The sequence below is a fragment of the Mercenaria mercenaria genome, chromosome 1, assembly GCF_021730395.1.
Source record: "Mercenaria mercenaria strain notata chromosome 1, MADL_Memer_1, whole genome shotgun sequence".
Classification (NCBI taxonomy): Eukaryota; Metazoa; Mollusca; class Bivalvia; order Venerida; family Veneridae; genus Mercenaria; species Mercenaria mercenaria.
In genome coordinates, this window is record NC_069361.1 from 3,626,369 (window position 1) to 3,651,860 (window position 25,492).

At 36.6% G+C, this 25,492-nt stretch overlaps 1 protein-coding gene across 1 annotated transcript in view; it reads right to left on the reverse strand.

The window, feature by feature from the left end:
- Nucleotides 1-4,613: 4,613 nt before the first annotated feature.
- The window catches only part of LOC123545146 (uncharacterized), a 29,716-nt gene continuing 8,837 nt past the window's right edge, over nucleotides 4,614-25,492 (reverse strand). Inside the window, exons 3-11 of the mRNA XM_045331457.2 lie at nucleotides 23,547-25,384; nucleotides 21,215-21,439; nucleotides 16,034-16,159; nucleotides 15,364-15,495; nucleotides 11,444-11,567; nucleotides 10,763-10,890; nucleotides 10,196-10,273; nucleotides 8,165-8,335; nucleotides 4,614-7,848 (exon numbers count right to left, since the gene is read on the reverse strand). Of these exons, the coding sequence (XP_045187392.2) occupies nucleotides 7,345-7,848; nucleotides 8,165-8,335; nucleotides 10,196-10,273; nucleotides 10,763-10,890; nucleotides 11,444-11,567; nucleotides 15,364-15,495; nucleotides 16,034-16,159; nucleotides 21,215-21,439; nucleotides 23,547-25,384 (3,326 nt within the window). The 3' untranslated portion in view covers nucleotides 4,614-7,344. The remainder of the gene's footprint in view (nucleotides 7,849-8,164; nucleotides 8,336-10,195; nucleotides 10,274-10,762; nucleotides 10,891-11,443; nucleotides 11,568-15,363; nucleotides 15,496-16,033; nucleotides 16,160-21,214; nucleotides 21,440-23,546; nucleotides 25,385-25,492) is intronic.

Genomic DNA, 25,492 nt, shown 5'->3' on the forward strand with positions numbered 1-25,492 from the left:
TATTATTCTTTTCTGTTGTAAAACATTTTTCATCCTGTCACTGTTCTGCAGCATTGCTTTGTATGTTTGTATTGCCGGCGACATGTTCTTATTACGTGGGTTAAAAGTTGTTACAAATGGAATGACATTATAATCCAATGTTTGATTTTCGCGATTATTCGTTGCTATAGGTCCTTTTGATTCCGCCTTTGATATTCCGTGCTTAATAATATCTTCCGGATAGTTTTGTTTCAATAATTGTAACTTTAATTCTGAAAGTCGTTTTTCTTGTAACTGTTTATCTTTCACTATAGTGATTATTCTTGAAGCTAAGTTAAACGGTATATTAACCTTAGTATGTTTAGGGTGGCAGGAATTAAAGTTTAAGTAGTTATGTGTGTCAGTAGATTTACAGTACAGGTCCGAAGTTATACTATTTCCAGATTTTTTAACAAGATTATCTAAGAACGGCATGATAACATCATTCTCGCTGCATGTGAACTGTATACTTGGATGTAACTTATTAAGTTCTTGCAAAAATTCTAATGCGTTAATTTTCTTGGTCAGAATTAAGAAACAATCATCCAGAAATCGCTTCCAGTTAAGGCGTAAGTAACTGGAAAATTCAGAACTGTATCTATGTTTTATATTGTTGTAAAGTGTTTCCTCTAAGTATCCAAGTACTAATGTTGCGTAAGTTGGAGCGACCTTCGTACCCATTGCTGTGCCCTTTTTCTGGACGTAGAATCTACCGTCAAAATAAAAAACGTTGTTCTGTAGTATAATTTGAAGAGATTTAAGAATGAAAGCTATTTTAACACGTGTCTCTATTTTTCCTGGTATTTTTTCTATCCAAAAACGAACCGCTTCCACTCCAAGGTCATGAGGGATATTTGTGTATCAGCTTATTACATCAAAGGTTACGAGTGTTGAATTCTCTTTGACCTGTTCTAGTAAATAGTTAAGAAAATCTAAGTCGTCTCTGATGAAACTGGGGACCTGTTCACAAAATGGTTTTAGTATAATATCAAGAAAATGACTGAGTCTCTGCGTAACACTATTAGGTCCACCGACTATTGGTCTGAATGGAACGTCATCTGGGATTGGGACTTTTATGTATTCGGAGTTTTGTTTCTTCAGTTCATCTGCTATTATCTTACTTTATGGATCTTTGGTAATCCGTAGAAATAACTAGTTGTGTATTCAAAATTTAATTAATAGTCTTTTTCTTCTTTCATTAGACTTTTGCCATACTTATTTATAGTATCGTGTATTAACCGTTGCGTTCTGGAATCTGCATGTTCATCTATGCTTTCGTAATAACTAGTATCACTCAACATTTCTAAAATTTTGTCTCTATAATATTTCTTATCAATACATACCACGGCTCCGCCTTTATCTGCTTCTTTGATAATTATTGATGTGTTATCAAGTAGTGTTTTTAATGCAGTTTTGCTGTTTTTAGATAAATTACCTTTAATTGAAGCATTGCTATCTGTGGGGTATTCTTTCAACGATTGAATTACTTCCTCTAATACCTTGTCTTTGCTCTTAGGAGGATTCCATCCAGTTTTATTTCTGACTAGAGGCATATCTTCTGTTGTCTGTGCTTCTTCGTCTTTGTGAAATATTTCACTTAATCTTAATTTTCGGCAAAATTCTTTGATATCAGTCTGAAGTTCTGTTTTATTTCCATTGGGGGTTGGCGTAAACTTAAGACCCTTACTTAATAAATTAACTTCATTATTACTTAAATCTATCGTTGAGAGATTAATTACCTTAGGGTTAACTTGATTGTCTGTTTGATTTATCCGAGCATTTGCCTGTATGTTTCATCGCTGTTTCCTATCGTCTGATTTGGCTCTTTCCTGTATGTTTCGTCGTTGTTTTCTGCGTTTTCGTTCCCGCCACCATCTTTGTCGAATGGAAATTATTCTAAAAAAGACTTTCTTACGTTTTTTTTCCAATGTATGTGATTCCTTGTCTTCTAACGGGTCTGCTTTGTATATATGGGTTATCAATAGGCGAATTCGTATCCCTTCTATGTTGTCTTCTTCTGGTATAATTGATACTGTGCTGGTTATTCATTCTTCTTTGGGGATTGTTATTTACACTTCTCCCTGGTACATTTTCTCTGTTCGTATTTACGGAGAGGCCTGTAATTTCAGATCTATAATGTTTGTTTTGTGGTGAGCTATTAGATATTCTTGCACTACCCTCCACTCTCTTTCTTGGTTTTTGAAGTCTGTTAGATGGGGTTGTTATATTGCTCTTGACGAATACTTCAGAGCCGAAATTATTCTCGTATTCGTTAAGCCAGTTCAATTTCCCTTGCCATATAGTCTTAGACTTTTCTTCTTGTTTTTGGCATTCATCAAACCACATCTTTATCAAGTTCTCATATATTTCACCGGTAGCTTTTCTTTGGAAGATAGCAAGCATTTCTGTATCTATTTGTTTGAATTTATTTTCTTGCCGCTGTGATTTATTATACAATCAGTTAAAAAGACTAAAATGTCACCACTGATATGTGAGAGATGAAAACAAAGATTTGAGTATAGATATGCATGTGCAGTACAATTCGGGCTCGTATATAAAGCAGCATCGAAACTAATCTTATTGGGTTAGTGGGCTTGCTGTGGCATGTGCGTGTTCGTTTGTACTGTTAGGCGCTTTGCCGTAATTGGTCTGGTAAATTGTGGTGGTGATTTAGTTCGTATAAATTCTTTCTACTATATAATAATTTATAATGCGAACTTGTATCCGAGCGACTCTCACGTATGGCAAAGTCAACTGTTCTGAATATAATTATATACCTTAACTGTTCGTCATATCTATATGTCTGCTTGTTATGCCATGATGGACTAATAGCCTTATGAAATAAGTAAAATAAACTCTCACTCTCTGCAATGATTCATCGGTTGTGAAGTAGAAGAACAAGGAAGATGAAATATTTAATTAAAATGGATGAGTAAAAATTAAGTTTAGAAAAGGAAACGTTTCTCGTCTTGTTTCTCAGATGAATAGATTTTGCTCGTTCCAATCTGACTAAAATACTTGATCTGCTAAACAAAGATCCGTAAATTGGAGATGTACTTAAGTCAGATTGGTCCTGTCCAATCATAATATGAGTAAATTCAAAGGAAAAACTTCAAGAATATGAAGTCATAGTTCGTTCAACGTCTATAGTATACAGCTGTGCAAATCATTTGATGAAGTTCAGAGTGTGTATTAGGCACTACATAATTCAGTAAAACTTAAACCTATTTCTGGAGCTACTCGCAAACGAGCCAGTTCCTAAATAAATACCAGTCGATTTAGTAGCAAGGCAAGAGTAAATATACGACATTGAAGAAACTTCAAGTCAGCTATGAAACAGATTGTTTAAGAGTTTAGTTATTAACAAGAGCTCGTAGAAATGCCCACCCCCACCCCCTTAATGCATTCAGAAATTGCACAAGGAACAGTAACTATTTGGTCACTGTACACAAAATGTGTACTACTGTGGGTCAATGTGACCTTGACCTTTGATCTATTGACCTCAATTTATTTATTCATTTATTTGGGTTTTACGGCGCACCAACACAGTATAGGTTATATGGCGCCAAACAGGACTACAAATTTTGGTTTCACATCTCATTTACATCGAAATAAAAACATGAGGTATGGAATCAAAATTTGCATACCTGCTGGAATCACAGAGTTACAGCAAAACCAAGTGTTAAGACCCTATTACTCGCCTCTTACGATCATGCAAGGGTAAGGCAGTGGTTCCAATTATTTTCATACATAGATCGTCCAAGAACCACATGGGGCAAATCAATAAGGGTCATATGCTGGTCATGACCAACCTCGCTATCAAGTTTCGTGATCCTAGGTTCAAGCGTTCTCAAGTTATCGTCCGGAAATGGTTTCACTGTTCCTGGTCAATGTGACCTTGACCTTTATCCAACTAACCTCAAAATCAATAGGGGTCATCTGCTGGCCATGGCCATCCTTCCTATCAACTTTTCATGATCCTATGCTCAGGCGTTCTTGAGTTATCATCCGGAAACCGTTTAACTGTTCCAGGTCACTGTGACCTTGCCCTTTACCCTACTGATCTCAAAATCAATAGGGATCATTTGCTGGTTATGATCAACCTCACTATCAACTTTCATGACCCTAGGCCCAAGCGTTCTTGGGTTATAATCCGGAAACAGATTGGTCTACATACCGACCGACAGACGGACCGAACGACAGACGGACCGACATCTGCAAAACAATATACCCCTCCTTCTACGAAGGGTGGGGGGATACATATGGACTAGAAATGTTATTTTCTGAATACGACACACCGACGTTTATAATACTATAATGACATTCAACAGATTTGGAATGGACATACAGGTTTTCTATGTACTCAAAAAACAAACACATGACCTCTTGTCAGAACTATATTGAAACACACGGGGTGTCAATCTGTCCTAAGATAACACATACCGATAACCTCGGACTTGGCAAAATTTTAATACGAACCTACTGCGTATAGTGTTTGTCAAAGACATCTTTCTTCTAGATTTAAGAAAATGACAATTCGTAAACATATACTGGAACTACATGTACTGGAACTGTACAAGTAAGAAAACAAACGCTTTATTCAAATCCAGATTTACTCAGTTTTTGATCAGTTATATCAAAATAAAATCAACAAATAAAACAACGTAACATTTAAATATTTACACAACAATATATATATAAAGTTCGCATAAATATCTCACTTGCATTGCTGACAACAATAATGAAGCACATTTTATTTATATCGTTGGGTGCATTAAAACCATATGCATATACGACATTTACAAATAACTTTACTAGTAATAAAATAGCACAAGTGTGTCATTTTACAAAGATGGGTTAAAAGTAGACATGTTTGATCTGACTGGACATTCACCGCTGATCACAGATAAAACATATTCATATAAATATGTCGAACAATGGTCTTAATGTCGAACACTGTTAGATAATGTCCTAAAACAGATGTTGAGCAAAGGCTGTGACAGAGGTAATAACAGTGATTTTAGCCAAGATCCCCTAAGGTAATGGCTGCGTTATGACGATCGGCACCATTTTATATTCTCCGTCTGTGATTTCGACATTCTCCGGTGTTTAAGGAAAGATGTCAGATTTAAAATGTCCAACAACTGATATCTGTAACGATAACTGTACATACAGCTAATGTCAGAAAAAAGCTCCAGGATAAAGGCACAGAAGAGGTATACCTACATCTAATGTGATGACGGCACAAAAGAGACCAAGTCTGAGATAAATAGTACATATAACTGTAATATAGTATACACTTCCTGAACGGCTTGCTGGTCAAAAACGATTTATACGGGTCATGTAATAATTTAAAATATGAAATCAGAAACGTAGCAAGCATATTATACAGCGTAGTAACATAAGCATTGTCATTACATTGTATTCAGATAAATTATTATTAACATAGCTCTGTTTATTATCTAGTGAGATTCTTGATGTATATAACAAGTATTCCATAAAATATATAAAAAAATAGCATAAAACATAACGATTGTCATTATCGTCATACACGACCTAATCCAACACTTAAAACTAAAAGGAATATAATTTCGTTAAAATGCAAAGTCAGAAAATGAAACTTGCAATCTCTAACACATACGATGTTTCAATTAGACCATGCCAAATTGATTAGCAGTTCTTCAAAAAAAAAATGACTTTCGAGAAAAAAAATTAATTTACTCGCTAACATGTACAGAAAAAATCTTCATTTTTTTTGTTGGGCGGCCAATCAATACCAGCAATTTTTTCAGTGAACAGATTTTAAACACTGCTTTATTTATAAAATGACCCTGAACTATTATTATATGGACCCCCTTCTGCGGTCATGGCAATTTCTACTCTCTTTTTTGTTGTTGGGATTATATGGAGGTTTCCAGCTTTTGATGGTGGAGAAAGACCCCAGGTGTCTCTCAGTGTATTATTTCATCACGGGCGATCACTTGGGTAGAACCGATATTCCAGCTGGATGGCTATCTTACATGAAGAGTTCAACACCCGAGCGACGCTCGAAACTACATTGATGAAAGTCAAGTGATTCAAAGTACTCGGCCAGGTAGGCGCCATATTTTTATTTTCTGGAAAATTAGCAGAATATTAAATTTCAAAGCAGTATGCTTATAGACTTGAAAAGCAGAATATCCTGATCTAAACCTTTTTTCGTTCATGAACACATTGTTATGAAGAACCTGTAGTTTGATATTATCACTATTTTACGGAAAATAATTTTCTTGAAAAATATACCTTAAAGTCTGAATTTTTTAAAGAAAAAACAAAGACAATTATAAAAACCGTACGCTTGCTCCATACTTTTTTAGTTTTCTGACAAACTACTAACAAATTTGGCATGGCCTTAAGCGTACATGAAAATCGTTAAGGTGATATGTATTCTCTAAAATCTCTTTTAGCAAATTTACCGACATATGCATTCTTGACATGACCGATAACATCTCTAAACAGATATAAATGCTAATTATAGCCGTTATTACAACAAAAAGGACACAGGTATTCAAAGATAATGAAATGTTTTACCAATCATAATTTCTTTTACCAAGACTTACAGCTAGAAGTGATCCTAAGTACATAAACAGTTTTACTGCACACAGAACCACGACATGATTTTTAATATCAGAGCGCCAAGTTATATCCCCCGCCAATAATATTTCTATTATGAAGCTTGTACTATAATTATAATCATTCGTAGAGGGATAAAAATTTGTATATTTTATAAGACACGGCCTACCTGTATCGACAATAGAGCAGTGATAGATGGTTGTACCCCTTTAACCATGAAGTTGAAAACAATCTGTAAAACGGTCCCCTCAAGCAAAGAATAGCTATTCAGTTCAGTAAAAGCATCTACCCTTTGCTGTAAATCCTGGTGGGAAAGAAATTTTATATCTTTTAGTGACTTGTACCTTTTGTGACCATTTAATCAAAAGCCTTTTACTCCACCTTTAGCAGAATATCGAGCAAAAACGTGTAAACTTTTGTTGAAGTGGATCTAAAAGTTTATTAAAACGAATGTTGTGAAGCTGACAACGTTGCCCGAGCAGGCGGATGAGCGAGTAAAACAGATCAATGTCTTTTAAAATTGTGTATTTGCCCTTAAACGCCGAAATTTGCCAGCAACGGCGACCCCCTGCCCTCACCCCACCCTCTAGATAAAAATGACACATGTTTCACGACAACTAGGCTTTTCATGATGTGACAATAGTCTTTCTGTTTTCATGATGCTGATTTTTAATGTTTGTTTTCATTTTCAACAATATTTAGTTGTTTTTTTTCTCAGGTTGGGTTAAGTTCTGCTCTGCTATTTATTGAAGGCAGGTAACCTGACGCCAGTGATGCACGACTTCCCGACGACGGCATATTTCCTGGGGCTAACTGCGCTCGGCTTTCTGATGGAGGCAGACCTTCACCTCTTTTGCTCTTACACCATTTGTGTAACCTTTGAAACAACGCTACAAGATTTCCAGTGTCACCCTGTGGTCCACACAAACCCATCAATGTCACAAACATACCCATTGCAAAGAACAGTGAAAACCCAATCGTAGAAAACATAAATATTCCAAACTGCAAAAAGAAGGAAAGCTGTGCAATAAACATAAACATGGACGCGCCTAGTGTAGTGATTGCGCCGAAGAACACCGAGACTGCCATTTCGTCGAGCATATCGCGTACACGTGAAAACCTGTCTTTGTGTAGAGACAGGGTGTATCCTTCCGCGAGATGGACAACATAGTCTACAGTTAGACCCACCACCATACACATGTTCAGTGACTCTAAAACCTGAAATGATATAAAAGGTTACATTTATTCTGGCCGTCGCTTTTAAAAAATGTCTATTCCAATAGAAGAACAATTGACAGATGGAATTTGATTATTCATAGTTAGTCTAAACAGTATTTATCAATTAATAAAGAACAAATCACATTAAAATAGTGCAGCCGTTATGGCCGTTTTTTTTATGGGAATTTAGAAGTGCTTTGAGCTGGCTTAACGTCCGAAGAATGCCGAATTGCCTTCCGGCGGAAAATGCCGACCGTCGTTACGGAACCACTACCCTAAATTAATTGTTAAAATAAGATTTGCTATGGCTACTTACGCCGAGTTTCCATCCTCCAAGGGGAATAACTCCAATCACACAAACGGTGCTACAGCACATTGAAAACGTTGCTAGGCAGCCTGTGATTATATTCCTTGTTGCTATGATGAGTATAGGAAGTGCAAGTGACACTCCGATAATGATACCATACATGGCGTTCTTTGCCAACATCTGAAAGTGTAAGATTACAGGTGATAGCTCGGATTACAAAATTAGCATCTATTTATGCGGTTTTATTTTTACAAATCAACAGAGGCGGGAAAAGCATGACACCACTCGGATAAGTTGGAACAATTGTACTGAGTAGACTATCTGTAGATTTAACGCTTAGCCTTACGTTTTGAGGGAAAAAATAAAACAACACTAAATCATAGAAAGAAAGAATTGTTTCACATGAAAATTGAACAGTATGTAAAACATGTATATTACTCTACGAAACAAGTGTCAGTATACTGATATAAACATTGAATTCCGGAAAAGGACAGCATAAAGGGACCACACTTCCGGACAGTTAAACGCCTGTAAAACTCACCATTTTCAAAGAACTGTTACATATGTTCGTTTTGATGCATTTGCAATAATGTACCTGTTGAAATTTCAAATAACTAGGTGGAACGCAGTTTTCAGCAATTGTTTATTTTTATTTCTTTACAAATGACATTCATTTTCAAAGGGGGACAACTTTTTAAGAATATTTCAAGTATCCGTCATACGGGACAGTACGGCAGAACATGTAACATTTGGTCAGGTAAAATATTGGTAAAGATGTTGTTCGTTTATCAAATATTTCTGTGTTTTGATGATATACTCTTAAACCTTAATGAACGTCAAAACCCCTATATAAATTTAAAATTCAGATTTACATTTACATCTACATCGATACAACCAACAATCGATTACCGATTATGACTTGTCGGCGCTGTCAGAGAGACAGTTGTTAGAGAAATTTAGTATATTACAGTATTAAAAGTAAAAGATAAAAGGACAGTATGCTACAGTTAAAATAGGACAGAATGGAAGAATTACATAGCGACCACCGCCAGCCTCTCTGTAATGATACTGAGGCTGGGGCTAGGTTTGACTGATGTGGGGAGGGAGTTCCAGAGACGGGTGGTTCTAGGGAAATAAGAGTTAGCAAAGTATTGGGTGCTGGAATAAGGGATCAAGTAGTTCAGGTTTCTAATGGGGGTCAGGTTACCTTGGTCAATTGCGACGGTCTGGGTCCTTATTTTGTAAAACAAAAGTAATGAACAGTTTAACCTGCGATACTGGAGAGTTTTCCATTCTAGGGAATTCAACATTTCAGTTACACTGCTTGTGTAGTTGTAGTCATTCATTACATACCTAGCTGCTGACCTTTGGACCCGTTCAAGTTTATGGGTGAGAGATATCTGCCACACACTTGAACAGTATTCTAACTGGGGGTGGACGTAGGTGGTGTATGCGGCTTGTTTAACCTTTAAGTTATCTGTCTTGACATTTCTCTGGATATATCGAAGGGAAGAGGTTGCCTTAGAGGTTATGTTCTCTATATATATTTATAGGTATATCGACATTTTGGTCATATACAAATATAAAACGATGGCCAAGATATCACAAAATATGCATTTATAATAAATTTGAATTCTAAATATAAATAAGTTATGAAGAAGCAGCACCATCTGTTAGTTTTTCCTTCCTTAAATACATAGCAGAGCATACAAACGAGACAATTCTTCTGTACGTTTACCATGACTTACTACGTCTAAATTCTTTTCATATTCGTACAATGTCCTAAACTTTCTATAATGAAAAAATTTGGACTGATTTTTTATCACATCAATCTATACTTGTACCTAGTGATCACGCAGTCTTTGTCTTAACATTGACATGTATTTAATATCATAGTTATGACAGTTGCAGGCCAGTTTTAATTATCAGTAAAATGCTCCATCGTCTGTGTTACCAAACATTTCATCGGCCTCAAAACGTGTCTGCATCAAACTAATACCATTCTTCTAAATTCACTGAACTTTTTTATAACATATTTACCTCTGAAACAATAAGCCAGTGCCAAATGTATCTTGTTGTTTGGAACCCATTTTTCATACCAACGGGCATTTTCGTCATCTGTGAAGTAAACATAAAACATATCACACCATATTTTGTGCTTGTGATAAACTGTAATTAAAATTGGCTCTCAACTTCACACCCAGATGCTAATATTTGCATTTTAACAGTCAAAATTGTGAAACAAAGCAAATCAGGTTCGTGCGTAGTTGAAATGGGACTTATAAAATACACTCATGTACATGTAGTTCACATGGTCTTTAACATGCTGACCATGAAGATCCATGTTTCTGTTTGTCAAAATGTCTAAAAATAATAACCTGAATAACTGTTACAAGAGAAATCTGTAAGAACACTATGATATAAAATGATACTATGACTACGTCTGTTGCCATGCCAACCTGTTAATCTGTCTCTTTTCCTTATGTTTGATTTCTTTTTCATGATTACAATACAAGTGGACTTAACTTGGTTTGTATCTTATGGTTTCTCGATAAAGGTATGGTTATCACTGCATACAAACATATCAAATAAGTTATACAAACTCACCTCGGCATTCACAAAATCTTCCCATTTGTTCATAATTGGTATCCCCTCTGCATACCCTAGTGTTCGTACTTTGATAGTTGTGTTTACTTGTATTCCAATGTATCTTATATCATTTCCGTACTTCCGTGCTGAAACAAAACAAATTAATAAGTTTCTATCAGTGAAAGTGCACCAACAACTTTAACCTGAAATTCTGACCAAAAAGGGAAATAATGCATAAAATACTGATGCAAGAGTTATGGCCCTTATGCCAAATGATATGGGTGATGATGAGAAAAAGCTGTCTGTTTTAAGCTTGAATCAATTCCGTCCAGTAATTACTGAGATATAGAAAAAGTGCTTCAAACCTCTAACTAAGATGTGGACGCGGAACGGACGCCGATGCTGGTCCGAGTATGATACGTTCGTATAATCGAGCTAATAATAATGAAATAATTATAATGATAACAGTCCGCTTAAGGCAATGCTTGAATCCCAAGCTGTATAACTACGGGGCGTTAAATTCTTCACGTGAGGAAGCCTTCCAGCTGGCTCGGTGAGAGGTCGGTGGTTCAAAGCTGTAAAGTCGCCATATGACCTAAAACTGTGTCGGTGCGACCTTAACGCCAACAAAACAAAACAAACAGTTATAATAGCAATGTAACTGAGTGTCCAGTTTGCAAGAAGTCGAAATATACTTACTGTTGTCCGTTTTCAGGGCCGTAGAATAATCTCCCGTCATTTCACCAATCAGTTCATCAAAGAGGTAGAAATCTTCAGTGTAATTATAGCTGTACTTGTTTGACAACCAGTATGATATCGGTACCTGAAGAAAACAATTGGCAAGATATCAATACCCAAAGAAATCTACCGGTATGATAAACAAGCAGTACGAACTCAGTACTTGGAGAAAACAATCAGTCAGATAGTGGTTCCTGAGGAAAACAACCAGTTTGACATCGGTATCTTCAGGTAACAATATCACACCGGTGACAGATCTGTGGATTTTTAAACAATTAAAGGGCAGTCACTATATGGAAAATTGACCAATCGAAAAAAAACTTGAAGGGCATCGTCGCAGTATCTTGGTTCATGTCTGTTTCAAGTTTGATGAAATTCTACCTGCTAGTTACTGAGAAATGGCTGCAGACGGACATTTTTCATTAAATCAAGGGCAATAACTCTGAGGGAAATTGACCTATCAAAAAAAACAAAAAAACTTGACGGGCATCAGCGCAGTAGCTTGGTTCATGTCTATTTCAAATTTGATGAAATTCTACCTGTTAGTTACTGAGAAATGGCTGCAGACGGACATTTTTTATTAAATCAAGGGCAATAACTCTGAGGGAAATTGACCAATCAAAAAAAAAACTTGACGGGCATCATCGCAGTATGTTGGTTCATGTTTATTTCAAGTTTCATGAAATTCTACCAAGTAGTTACTGAGAAATGGCTGCGGACGGACGGACTGACTGACGGACGGACAACGCCATTTCACTACCTCCCTCCCGATTTCATCGGCGGGGGATAATTAATTTTCAACTGCAGTAGTATCAACGAGTGACATTAACTACTTGAATCAAAACAGTGACAAACTGTTACACAAAATTATTTGCTAACAGATATAAAATACCCCTTTTTAATCAGTACGATATTGATTCAATGCAATGAGGACGGTGCCAAGTAACTTTGAACTGTCAATGAACTTGCAATGAACTGTATGTGTGAAATATAAGTTGATGTTACCCGAGTGCGTCATTTGGTATCTGATATAAGTAGCGCCACTCCAGGTATATATAATCATATGACATTGATATCAAATGCATCAAAATAGATATTAGCTGCCAGTTGCGATCAATAATGATAATTAAAACCTAAAACAACGCTATCTCTGCTACAAAATGCTAGGGTCATAGGTTATACCATTGCTGTATAATATAAAAACAGAGATACTTGTTATGGGAAAATATCTGACGATCAAAATAATGGCTCCTTTTTGGGTAAGACAATGAAATGTTTACTTGACAATATTTTCATACGTTCATCATTACCAATAAAGATATAAAGATATTCCAGATGTGCTCCTGCAAGTATATGCGTAACGGTACAAACACATACCATAGAAGCTGATCTTCTTTTTCTTTATAATTATGAATTCATCTGTTTCAGATTTATTAGCATATCGGCATATAGAATATACCTTTGGCCATTTACAGTTAGCCAAGATAGCATCATGACCATAAATGAATTGAACATCCAAATGCGACAGTTTACTCTAGGACCATTCTTGTCTTTAACCTACAATTTCTATGAAGCACAAAGACTGGGGGTTATATTTGATGGATAAAATATGTTAGTAAAATAAAACGAAGTTGTAAAGTCAGCAAAAAAGTGAGACTCAAAATGGCCCATGTTTCCATGATTCTGATTTGTTTGTTTTTGGGTTTAACGCCGTTTTTCAACAGTATTTCAGTCATGTAACGGCAGGTAGTTAACCTAACCAGTGTTCCTGGATTCTGCACCGGTACAAACCTGTTCTCCGCAAGTAACTGCCAACTTCCCCACATGAATCATAGGTGGAGGACTAATGATTTCAGACACTACTCACGGAGAACATACGCCCCGCCCGGGGATCGAACTCATGACCCCGCGATCCGTAGACCTACGCTCTACCTACTGAGCTAAGCGGGTCGGCTTCATGATTATGAAATGATGAAAGGCACGAATAAAACAGTCACAGAAATTACAATGGAGTTTAAAGAAAATGATTTAAGCCTAAAGAACGAAAACAATACCGTATCTTACAACTACATATTTGATTCGGCTATTACGCGACTACAATGATTTGGTTATTTAAAATTCTTTATACTTGATTAAACCAAACAGGTGAAAGCAGGGGAATTTTCGTAGAAAACAACACCTGTATTCAACTACATGATTAAATACGCGATCGTATCAGGACTTTAATAATTTTGTCAACTTTCTACTTGTCTGCCTTTCAACGTAATACAATCCATGCATTTAAAACGTCCGTATGCACATTGTTTGAGTACTAAGTCTATTTCTACTTTCTAAACATACTGTGATGTATACAAAGATTTTTTTTGTTCCAGTATCATATTCATGCCTGGTGGTTCAAACTTCTGGAATAAATTAATGAGTATCCTACTTCGTCTACACTATCACTGAGGTATAACTATACTTGATTAAAATAATTACATTTACTACATATATTAAACAAACAGACAAATCAATACCACATTTTATGCGTGAATGACCAAGTTTTTCTTAATATTATGGCCGTAAAATATGATGTGGAAAAACTATTTCAAATCTAAATCAAATCTGTTCAGTAAAAATGGCAAAAGGTACAGTGCATCAAACTTAGCATGAAATTCTAAGTAAACAGGGGGTATACTTTCATGAAAAAATTGTGCGACATTGCTGGCCCTTCTGTCATATGATGTGGGTGATGATTTTAAAAGTTTGAATCAAATCTCTTCTGTTATAACATACACATAACGAAGATGCATAAAAACAACTTACATTTCTATGTAAAAATGGGCATAATTCATGCAAAATATGTGCCAGAGTTGTTGGTCTTGTGTTATATGTTGTGGGTAATGATGAGAAATAACTGTTTTGAAGCAAATCTATCAAATAAGAACAGAATAATGTGAAAGTGCATCAAAACTTTAACGTGTGGACGCAGACACCGATACGCTATTAACGAGACGGATTGTCTCACAAACGGTAAATTATCAATTTTTTTTAAACGCTTATATCTGACAGACCAGCAAGTATTGGAGCAAAACGCTCAGGGCTAAATATATTGTACATTTATTAGTTCTTTGACAAAAACATTAGTAAATCCTTCATAAAATAGCTTACAGTTTTATTTACTGTAAACTGTAAACATAAAATAGCTTTGAAAGGCTATATATAAAAATTACTGAACTATGAACGATTAAAAGGAATTGTACAAATGGAAAAATCTTACCAAATCAAAACATGTATTTTTGTAAAATAAACACACATCACTTTATATTTGATATACGGATATATGACAATTGACCGACTTTTCAGTACAGATGTACTAGGAACTGATGTTCAAGTGATATTTCATATTTAAAATATCTTATCGCTTTATAAACATAAGTATCTACTTTCATTACGTTAAAAGGCGAACTTCTGTATACTTGTTTTGGAAAATAAAAATGTAAGTTGCAAACTATCAAACACTTCTAAAATACGGGGTTGATCTTAATCTCCTCAGATGAGAGAACATTTCAGACATTATCTCTTAGTATTACAATCTTCTATTAAAAATTAATGAAACTTAATTACGATTTAAGGCTCTAATGACAACAAATTCAACCAACAACGAAAAACAAATAAACAAGAAACGATACATGCAGCTTCAAATATTTTGATTGGATACAAATTCGTGCATTTTAGACAATATAAATGTTAGCTTTTCGTGTGGAATGAATTTCGTGGATTGATGAAACTTTGTCCCCCGCAAGCAATACCGTCTTTCAATATCCATAATACAGATTTTTGCTTCTGATATGTGTCTTAACACACGACATTATACAGCAAATTTACTCAAAAACATTTACCTCAAGGTAATGTTTGTAATCTGATGTGAACCCTGACGTATCATAATAGGTAGATCTGTCGTTCATGAAGGCCAAAGTTTTTGTATAATCGTAGGTCAGGTTCCAGTCAGTCCCAGTGCTCGCACTCTCCTCCTGTAATCAAACAGCGCAACTATTGAGGGATTTTAATCAAGCATATTTTCTATATTTATACTATAGACAATGGTAGCTCCATGCTATTTATTATTTATGCGCAGCATAAGTCTGCGCTGTGAACCTCGCTAAATATGAGATAATATATCTCTGTAACTGTGTCAGATTTAAACATTATTTAAAGTTTGTGATTTCTAATACTGAAACAGGTACTGAAGACGTCTAACCTTTGACAAAATGAAACCTCTTTTCAGTTCAGAAAATGTTATGTAAAGAAAGGAATGGTAGAGCTATTCTTGCCATTATGTAGGAGTTTAAATAGCCTGACACATATCAGTCACTATACATTAGTTAGTTGCTTCCCCATCCATTACTTACTGTGGTAAGCCGACCACTATGCTTAATAGAAATTCAGTTCTGTAAAGTAGAGGCCTCCGTGGCCAATATTCTATATCGTATCACCTGAATGTATCAATTTCATAATTTGCTACTGTTTTTTTTATTAACTATTTAAATTTCGACATAGATTTTGACAAACCTCCAGAAATTGGTCCAAGTTGTGTATGTAACAGCTGATCTGGTACTCGCCAGTTATAATATCAGTTCGCACACGATACTGGCTGGCTTCGCCAGGAGACCAATTGAACATTGTACTGCACATATTCTGCAAATAAAGAATGATGTAATTTCTGAAGAAAAAAGAACTTGTAACACCAAGTCAAGTTTGGCTTAGTGTCATGGAACTTCTCCGATAAACATGACAGATGAAATCCGGATAACGTAAAATAAAGCCTGGATTCGGTATACGAAAAATGGGCATTTTGTAATTGTTTAATACTGGGTTATTGAACTTGTGCAATACATGTCCGTGTGAAGTTTCAATCCTTTCCAATTGTAGGATAGTGTACATATAAAAACTTAACCAAACAAGAGGACCATGATGGTCCTGAATCGCTCACCTATCCCCAAATGACCCAGTGTTGAACTGAGTATGACGTCGTTATTTCTATTATTTGACAAAGTGACCTAGTTTTTGAGCACATGTGACCTAGATATCATCAAGATAAAAAATTCTAACCAATTTTCATGAAGATCCATTGAAAAATATGGCCTCTAGAGAGGTCACAAGGTTTTTCAATTATTTGACCTAATGACTTAGTTTTTGAAGGCACGTGACCCACTTTTAAACTTGACCTAGATATCATCAAGGTGAACATTCTCACCAATTTTCATGAAGATCTCTTGAAAAATATGGCCTCCAGAGAGGTCACAAGGTTTTTCTATTTTTCGACCTACTGACCTAGTTTTTGACCGCACATGACCCAGTTACAAATCTGGCCGAGATATCATCAAGCTGAACATTCTCACCCATTTTCATGAAGATCCATTGAGAAATATGGCCTCTAGAGAGGTCACAAGGTTTTTCTATTTTTAGACATACTGACCTAGTTTTTGATCCCACGTGACCCAGTTTCAAACTTGACCTAGATATCATCAAGGTGAACATTCTGACCAATATTCATGAAGATCTCATGAAAAATATGGCCTCTAGAGAGGTCACAAGGTTTTTCTATTTTTAGATCTACTGACCTAGTTTTTAACCCCACGTAACCCAGTTTCGAACTTGACCTAGATATCATCAAGGTAAACATTCTGACCAATTTTCATGAAGATCCATTGAGAAATATGGCCTCTAGAGAGGTCATAAGGTTTTTCTATTTTTAGACCTAATGACCTAGTTTTTGACGGCACGTAACCCAGTTTCAAACTTGACCTATATATCATCAAGGTGAACTTTCCGACCAATTTTCATGAAGATCTTTTGAAATATACGGCCTCTAGAGAGGTCACAAGGTTTTTCTATTTTTAGACCTACTGACCTAGTTTTTGACGGCACGTGACCCAGTTTCGAAGCTGACCTAGATAATATCAAGATGAACATTCTGACCAACTTTCATAAAGATCCCACGAAAAATGTGACCTCTAGAGTGGTCACAAGTAAAAGTTTACGAATGGACGGACGGACGACGGACGGCGGACGCTGCGTGATCACAAAAGCTCACCTTGTCACTATGTGACAGGTGAGCTAAAAATGCTAAGTTAAAAAAGGGGCATAATTTTGTGAAAATGCAAGATAAGAGTTATTAAACATGTGCAGTGCATGTCAGATTATCACTGTGGACAACTGTGTGAAGTTTCAATCCATTCCCATTAATGGGTACTGAGCTATCAGCTTAAATACAAAATCTTCACCGAAATTGCGAAGGCGAAAAGGGCCATAATTTTGTAAAAACGCAAAATAGGGTTATGGACTATGTGAAATGCATGTCAGATCATCACAGTGAACAAGTGCGTGACGTTTCAATCCATCCCCTTTCGTGGGTACTGAGCTACCAACTTACATACAAAAAACATACAAGAGTGGCAGACTGTCACAAAATACGCTCGTCATCGAACTTGGCCTAACTCAAGAGTCATAATCCAAGAGTGCCTGGGGCGATCTGGCTGGTTATCGAACCTGATGGAGATATTATGCCCACAAACATTGTCAGCAAGTTTAGTGAAGATCGGATGAAAACTATTCGACTTAGAGAGCGGACAATGCTAAATTCGCTGATTTCGAGAATTTCAAGGGCTATTATCTAACAGTGCCTGGGGCGATTTGGCTGGTTATCGAACTTGGCTGAGATATTATGCCCACAAACATTTTCTGCAAGTTTGTAGAAAATCGGATGAAAATTGTTCGACTTAAAGAGCGGACAAGGCTAAATTTGCAGTTTTTCGAGTAATTCAAGGGCCATAATCCAAGATTGTCCGGGGCGATTTTGCTGATTATCAAACTTGGTCGAGATATTATGCCCACAAATATTGTTAGTGGTGAAGATCGGATGAAAACTGTTTGAGTTAGAGGGCTGACAATACTAAATTTGCAGATTTCGAGTAATTCAAGGGCCATAACTCAAAAGTGCTTGGGGCAACTTTGCTGGTTATCAAACTTGGCCGAGATATTATGCCCAAAAAACTGTCAGCAAGTTTGGTGAGGATCGGATGAAAACTGTTTGATTCAGAGAGCGGACAAGGCTAAATTTGCAGATTTTTAAGTAATTCAATGGCCATAATTCAAGAGTGCCTCGGGCGATTTTGCTGGTTATCGAAATTGGCAGAGATATTTATGCCCACAAACATTGTCACCTAGTTTGGTGGCATAATTTTGTTAAAAAAAGCAAAACAGAGTTACGGAATCTGTGCAGTTTAAGTCAGTTTATCAAAGTAAATAAGCGTATGAAGTTTCAATCCATTCCCACAAATGGTTACCAAGATACAAAATCTTAACCAAATCGGGACGCCGACGCCGAACTGGCGGGTCCAATAGGTCTACCTGTTCTTCGAAGAGTCTAGCTAAAACTCAAGTTACGATCCTGCTTTTTTGTATGCCGAATTAAGTGTATACTTAAGTCATAGCAAGAGCTGTCGGATGACAGCGCGCTCGACTATTCGAAGAATTGATTGAAGAATGGGGTCAAAATATTATAACAGATTTATCTCAAAAGACTTTGTCAAAATGTGGACTGGTACGAAAAACTTAACCAAGATTTCTAAGTCGAAAGGGGCCATAATTCAGCCAAAATCCTTGATGGCGTTATGTACTCTTGTCTATAACTAAACATGGTGATGGTAAACAAGTGTTGAAAGTTTCAAAGCTTTATCTCAAAAGACTTTGTCAAAATGTGGACTGGTACGAAAAACTTAACCAAGGTGGGACGCCGACGCCGACGCCGACGCCGGCGCCTGGTGAGTAGAAAGCTCTACTTATTCTTCGAATAGTCGAGCTAAAAAAACAGAATTAAATCAATTTCTACATCCGCGCAGTCTGGTCAGGATCCATGCTGTTCGCTAACGGTTTCTTTAATTGCAATAAGCTTTGAAAGCGAACAGCATGGATCCTGACCAGACTGCGCAGATGCGCAGGCTGCTCTGGATCCATGCTGGTCGCAAATGCACTATGTTGGTTTTCTCATGGTGCGGCTCAATTATGTTTTTATGATTTCTATATTTCTGTTACATGGCATTTCGTATGCAGAAGAAAAACAGTGACGTAAATTACCATAATGTTTTAATTGCGTTGTTTGACAATATCAGTGTTAATGTGACTTGAACCATTATTAAAATATTCTTGCGTTCTCTGTTTAAACAACTGTTATTTAATAGTTGAATACAGCAAGGAATTATTAATAATATAGCCTTTCAATAATCTTGGGTGTGGATAAAATAATAAACTTTAAAATCAAATACTTCAAAAGCATGCATACAAAACAAAGTAAATAAATGATTAAAATCAAATATTTACCAAGTATTTAAGTGCATACGAAAACTGATGATTAAAATCAAATATTTACCAAGCATTTAAGTGCATACGAAAACTGATCAATACGCGGGAGCCATTATTTCATGTTTATAGCATTTGTATGGAAACATGAGCTCGTAGACTTGATGCATTCAGTAACTGCACAAGGAACAGAAATTATTTGGTCACTGTGCTCTGGACGTTTGACGTACTGACCTAAAATAAATAACTATAGGTCATTTACCATTCATAAGTGACCTCCGTATCAAATGTGATCTTAGACCAAAGCATTCTCTAGTTATCTGACAAAAAGAAGAGGTATACGTGATACTGACCTTTGACCTACTGACCTCAAAATCAAGAGGGAATATCTGATGGCCATGATCAACCTCTCTATTGAATTTCGTGGTTCTCAAGCTATCGTCCGGAAGCGGTTTAACTGTGCCGGGTCACTGTGACCTTGCCCTTTGATCTACTGACCTCAAAATCAATAAGAGTCATATGCTGGTCATGATCAACCTTCTTATTAAGTTTCATGATCCTACGCCCAAGCGCTCTCAAGTTATCGTCCGGAAACAGTTAAACTATTCCGGGTCACTGTGACCTTGACCTTTGACCTACTAACCTCAAAATTAGTACGGGTCATTTGCCGGTCATGATCAACCTCCCTATTAAGTTTCGTGATCCTAGGCCCAAGCGTTCTCAAGTTATCGCCAGTTTAACTGTTCTGGGTCATTGTGACCTTGACCTTCGACGTACTGACCTCAAAATCAGTAGGAGTCATTTGCTGCTCACGACCAACTGCCTTATCAACTTCCATGGTCTGAGGCCAAAGGGTTCTTAAGTTATCATCCGGAAACGGTTTAACTATTCTGGGTCATTGTGACCTTGACTTTTGGCCTACCAACCTTAAAATCATTAGAAAGCATTTGCTGGTCATGATCAACCTACCTATTATGTTTCGTGATCCTAACCTCAAGCGTTCTCAAGTTATCATCAGGAAAATCTTTAACTGTTCCAGGTCACTGTGACCTTGACCTTTAATGTACTAACTTCGAAAGCATTAGGGGGTCATCTGCTACTCACGGCCAACCTCCTTATCAACTTTCATGATCCTAGGCCCAAGCGTTCTTGAGTTATCATCCGGAAAACGTTTAATTGTTCCGGGTCACTGTGACCTTGACCTTTGACCTATGATCTCAAAATCAATAGAGGTCATCTGCTGGTCATGACCAACCTCCCTTTAAACTTTCATGATCTAGGATCCGGAAACCAGTTGGTCTACGGACCGACCGACCCTCCGACTGACCGACATCTGCAAAACAGTATACCACTCCGTCTTCGAAGATTAAATGGGGTTTGAAATGACAATACCTGTACTGCTGTTTGGGCTTCCGGCGTGTTTGGATCAAAACTGGTATCCCAGTCTTTCTTACCGCGGCACTGGGGGGTGGAAAAATGACAGTCGCTCATATCATTCGGGTGCATACCCCAAACAATGTGTAGTATAAGCGTTCTGTCGGCGTTACTGAGGACGAACGAGTTCACTGAGTGATCTTCCGCTATACTGTATACATGACTGTCCTTCAGGACTTGAAGCTGCGGAGAAAGTAACAAAAAGAAATATCAATATCTATAAAATATCAAAACACATGAATAAGTCATATACAAGTAATTTAAAAAAAGATGTCAAGAACAGCTTCTTTCCTCTTGTTTCACAGCACGTGTTGACAGCATTCTATTTTTTTCAGACTACAAAACTGAACTCGCCGCAATGATTTGTTGATTTGTTTTTTATATTTTTTTTTGTTATAAGTCTGCTTTTGAATACTTTTATCATTGTGTCTGTAAATATTTCATTCTCACTGTACGTGTACTATGGTATATGTAAAATAATTTATTACTGCATGCTGTATCTATGATGACGATGATCATCTTACGTTATTTTGAATAAAGTTATGTTCTGTTCTGTTCCGTTCTGTATTTCATAACAAGAGCACCGCCTTGCGGGTGCTGACGCTCATCTGATTTTTTTTGTATAATAGAAATATTGTCCTACCCATGATTTTCTAAGTCTAAAAAGGGCCATCATTCTTGCAAAAAGCAGGATAGAGTTATGTTTCTTGATGTACAGTGTCCACTTATGATGGTGAAAAACTGTTGCAAGTTTTAAAGCAATAGCTTTGATAGTTTAAGAGAAAAGTTGACTTAAACATAATATTCAACCAAGAAAATGATTTTTCTAAGTCCAAACGGGGCAATAATTATTGCAAAAAGCAGGATGGAGTTATGTTGCTTGCTTTACAGGGTCAGCTTATGATGGTGAACAACAGTTGCAAGTTTTAAAGCAATAGCTTTGATGGTTTAAGAGAAAAAGTTGACCTAAACATAAAACTTAACCAAAAAATCTGATATTTTCTAAGTCCAAAAGGGGCCATCATTCTTGCAAAAAGCAGGATGGAGTTATGTTTCTTGCTGTACAGGGTCCACTTATGATGGTGAAAAACTGTTGCAAGTTTTAAAGCAATAGCTTTGATAGTTTAGGATAAAAGTTGACCTAAACATAAAATTTAACCATGAAAACTGATTTTCTAAGTCCAAAAGGGGCAATAATTCTTGCAAAAAGCAAGATGGAGTTATGTTTCTTGATGTACATGGTCTGCTTATGATGGTGAACAAGTATTCCAAGTTTCAAAGCAATAGCTTTGATAGTTTAGGAGAAAAGTTGACCTAAACATAAAACTTAACCAAGAAATCTGATATTTTCTAAGTACAAAAGGGGCCATAAATCTTGCAAAATGCAAGATGGAGTTATGTTTCTTGCTATACAGGGTCAGCTTATGATGGTGAACAAGTATTCCAAGTTTCAAAGCAATAGCTTTGATAGTTTAGGAGAAAAGCTGACCTAAACATAAAACTTAACCAAGCAACGCCGACGCCGACGCCGACGCCGACGCCGACGCCGACAACCGCTCAAGTGATGACAATAACTCATCATTTTTTTTCAAAAAGTCAGATGAGCTAAAAAGGAAGTTTCCGATCTAAGTCTGGCGGTAAAACTCATTTTAAGGCAATTGAAAATATCTGTATCATACTGAATGGTGAAATTTCATACTAAAGAAACGTTTGACCAACAGTTAGGCGGGTAAGTTTCTTCCAAACGAAATAAACGCGCTTTAAGTATATAATATACGAGAATTGGCATAAAAATCGTTTGTTTTATTCGTTTGTTTTATCTCATAATGATCAATTCTTAAGATAATACGCCAAGAATTTCAAAAAGTTAATATTCTTTTTTTGGCATAGCTGAATGAAATCGCCATACAGGAAACAATACTGAAACATATCTTTGTTCTTGTGCAATAAAACCTTGAAAAATATTTAAACAAGGATAGTAAATATATCAATTAAAGTCGGTTAAATGTTTGAAGTTGAAGAATCTGGGTACTCTCGGACTATGTAACCATGGTAACCAAGGTTATAAAACTAATTCTGTTGATCAGTCTCAGACGACGCTTTTCCATTTGGTCACTTTCAACATTGACCTACGAGTCAACAAATCAACCAGTCATGGAAATCTGTTTTATATTTCAAGTACTACAGTGTACTTTCATCAAGTACTACAGTGTACTTTCATCAAGTACTGCAGTGTACTTTCTAGACGATTCTACTACTCATTCTGGCAAGGTAAAAAAGTCATACATACCCCTTCATTATCCGGTTCCAGTTTTGACGCCTGCACTGTGAAGATAATGAGAACCGTTGCCATGACAGCAAGTATCACCCATCGCATTACCTTGTGAGTTATAAACTTTGAATATTTGTCTCTGAAGAAACGAACCATGAATGATTTTTCTTTCCGCATTTTGGGAACGGTTTTTTTCTCTTCAATGTCATTACTTTCTTTTGCATTTTTCTCTTCCGGAATGTAAACATCTCTGTATGTATCTGATTCAAATGCATCATTCACAAAACCATTGGCTTTTGCTGATTTTCCGTTCATCACAGTCGTACTGTCTGTTCCCGGATTGTTGATGCTAATTTGCGTTGTGAAAGACTGTCTATTTTCTCTTATGCTAACTTGTACCGATTCTTCCTTGTCTCTGTTAATCTCCTTCGGATACAGACCATTTGGTGCATCAGTTTTAAAAACTGCGCCGTTTTTGTCGCTAAATTTAGAATTCGAAACGGTATCTCTACGTCTTTTGTCAGGTATCGTGTTTTGATTTTCACTTTTGCAACATGCACAGTTTTTGCGACATTTCCTATTGCAGAATGCAATACAGGGCCATTTAAATTTTTCAAACTTTGTGTGATACATGATAACAACTGTTGGGAAATATAAAATAACTGATAAATAGTTAACAATAATCACCAGACCAGAAAACACGCCAAACGATCTTGTAGCCAAAAGTGGTGAAATAGCACTTGCGAAAAATGCAACTGACGTTGTAATTGATGTAAACAACATGCTGAAAACTGATTTTCTGTAGGAATCCGACAGTCTGTGGGCAAGACTTGGATACGATTCATACGCCGTATTTCTCCATACGTCGTAGAACACGAAAATGTCGTCTGCACCTATTCCAAGCACAATGAACAGTGTGAGCACGTGAAAGAATCCAATGTAGCGGAAATCAAGCACAATTCTGTAGATAAGGTTTGTTATAACAAAACATGATATAATGCTGAAGATTGCTAAACCAGTAATCCAGAGAGACCTTGTGTGAATGAGAATTAAGCAAAATATGAAACAAATGCTGCCAAATGCGCAGAACACGTCTTTCATAGCCTGTGTGAACACGTCCTCCAACCAAAGCATGTCAGATCGGTAACTGAAATCAAACAAATCACAGTTCTCGCGAACACTTACGAGAGTTGGTTTCATATGGTTGACGGAAAATGTCCTCATCACCTTTTCGTAGTCTTCGTCTTCAGCGTAGCCCTGTAGAGGATAACCAAGGGGTATCACAGATCTCGTTATTGAGGAATACGCTCGGGTTGACGTAATTTCGTTAGATTTCCCTAAGAAAAATTGGAAGTCTGCTTTCGTTGCGTTGTTTGTATATGCCTCGTATAAAACAGCTGCTATATTGTCGAAATTTGGATCGTTAAATACCGAGTCAATACTTGAATACGTACCGTCGAAGTATCTGATTACCGACATAGGGCTCTGGCATCCTGTAAGATTGGAATCAAACTGACAGTAGTTATTTTGGTATTCGCCTACAGAAACAAGTGAGTTTTCGATTGATTGTATTTTCTTTAACCTTTCTTTGGTAAAAACATTGTCACCCCCAGCGTCATAGTAAAGATCTATGTTTGCCCTTAAGTACGACTTTACACGATATCCCGTTACTGGTGTTCTGTCGTAATAAGTGTCGAAATCATCTCTATATGTCCACGCTAGATCCCTGGGTCTCCAGTGTTGGTCGTTTATTTCAAGAGGCAGATTTTCAAAGTCGACCGGCAACAGGTCATACCCCGAGGCCACTAAAGCAGCTGATATTAAAATCATCAGTATGTGCGCAAACAGTGTAATCACTGAAAATAAAGAAAGACTAAATGCAGATTGTGATAATGTCTAAAGATGTCAACAATATTGGCACATGGTGCATAGATTACTGTATGTCATTTATAAGGCATCAAAAC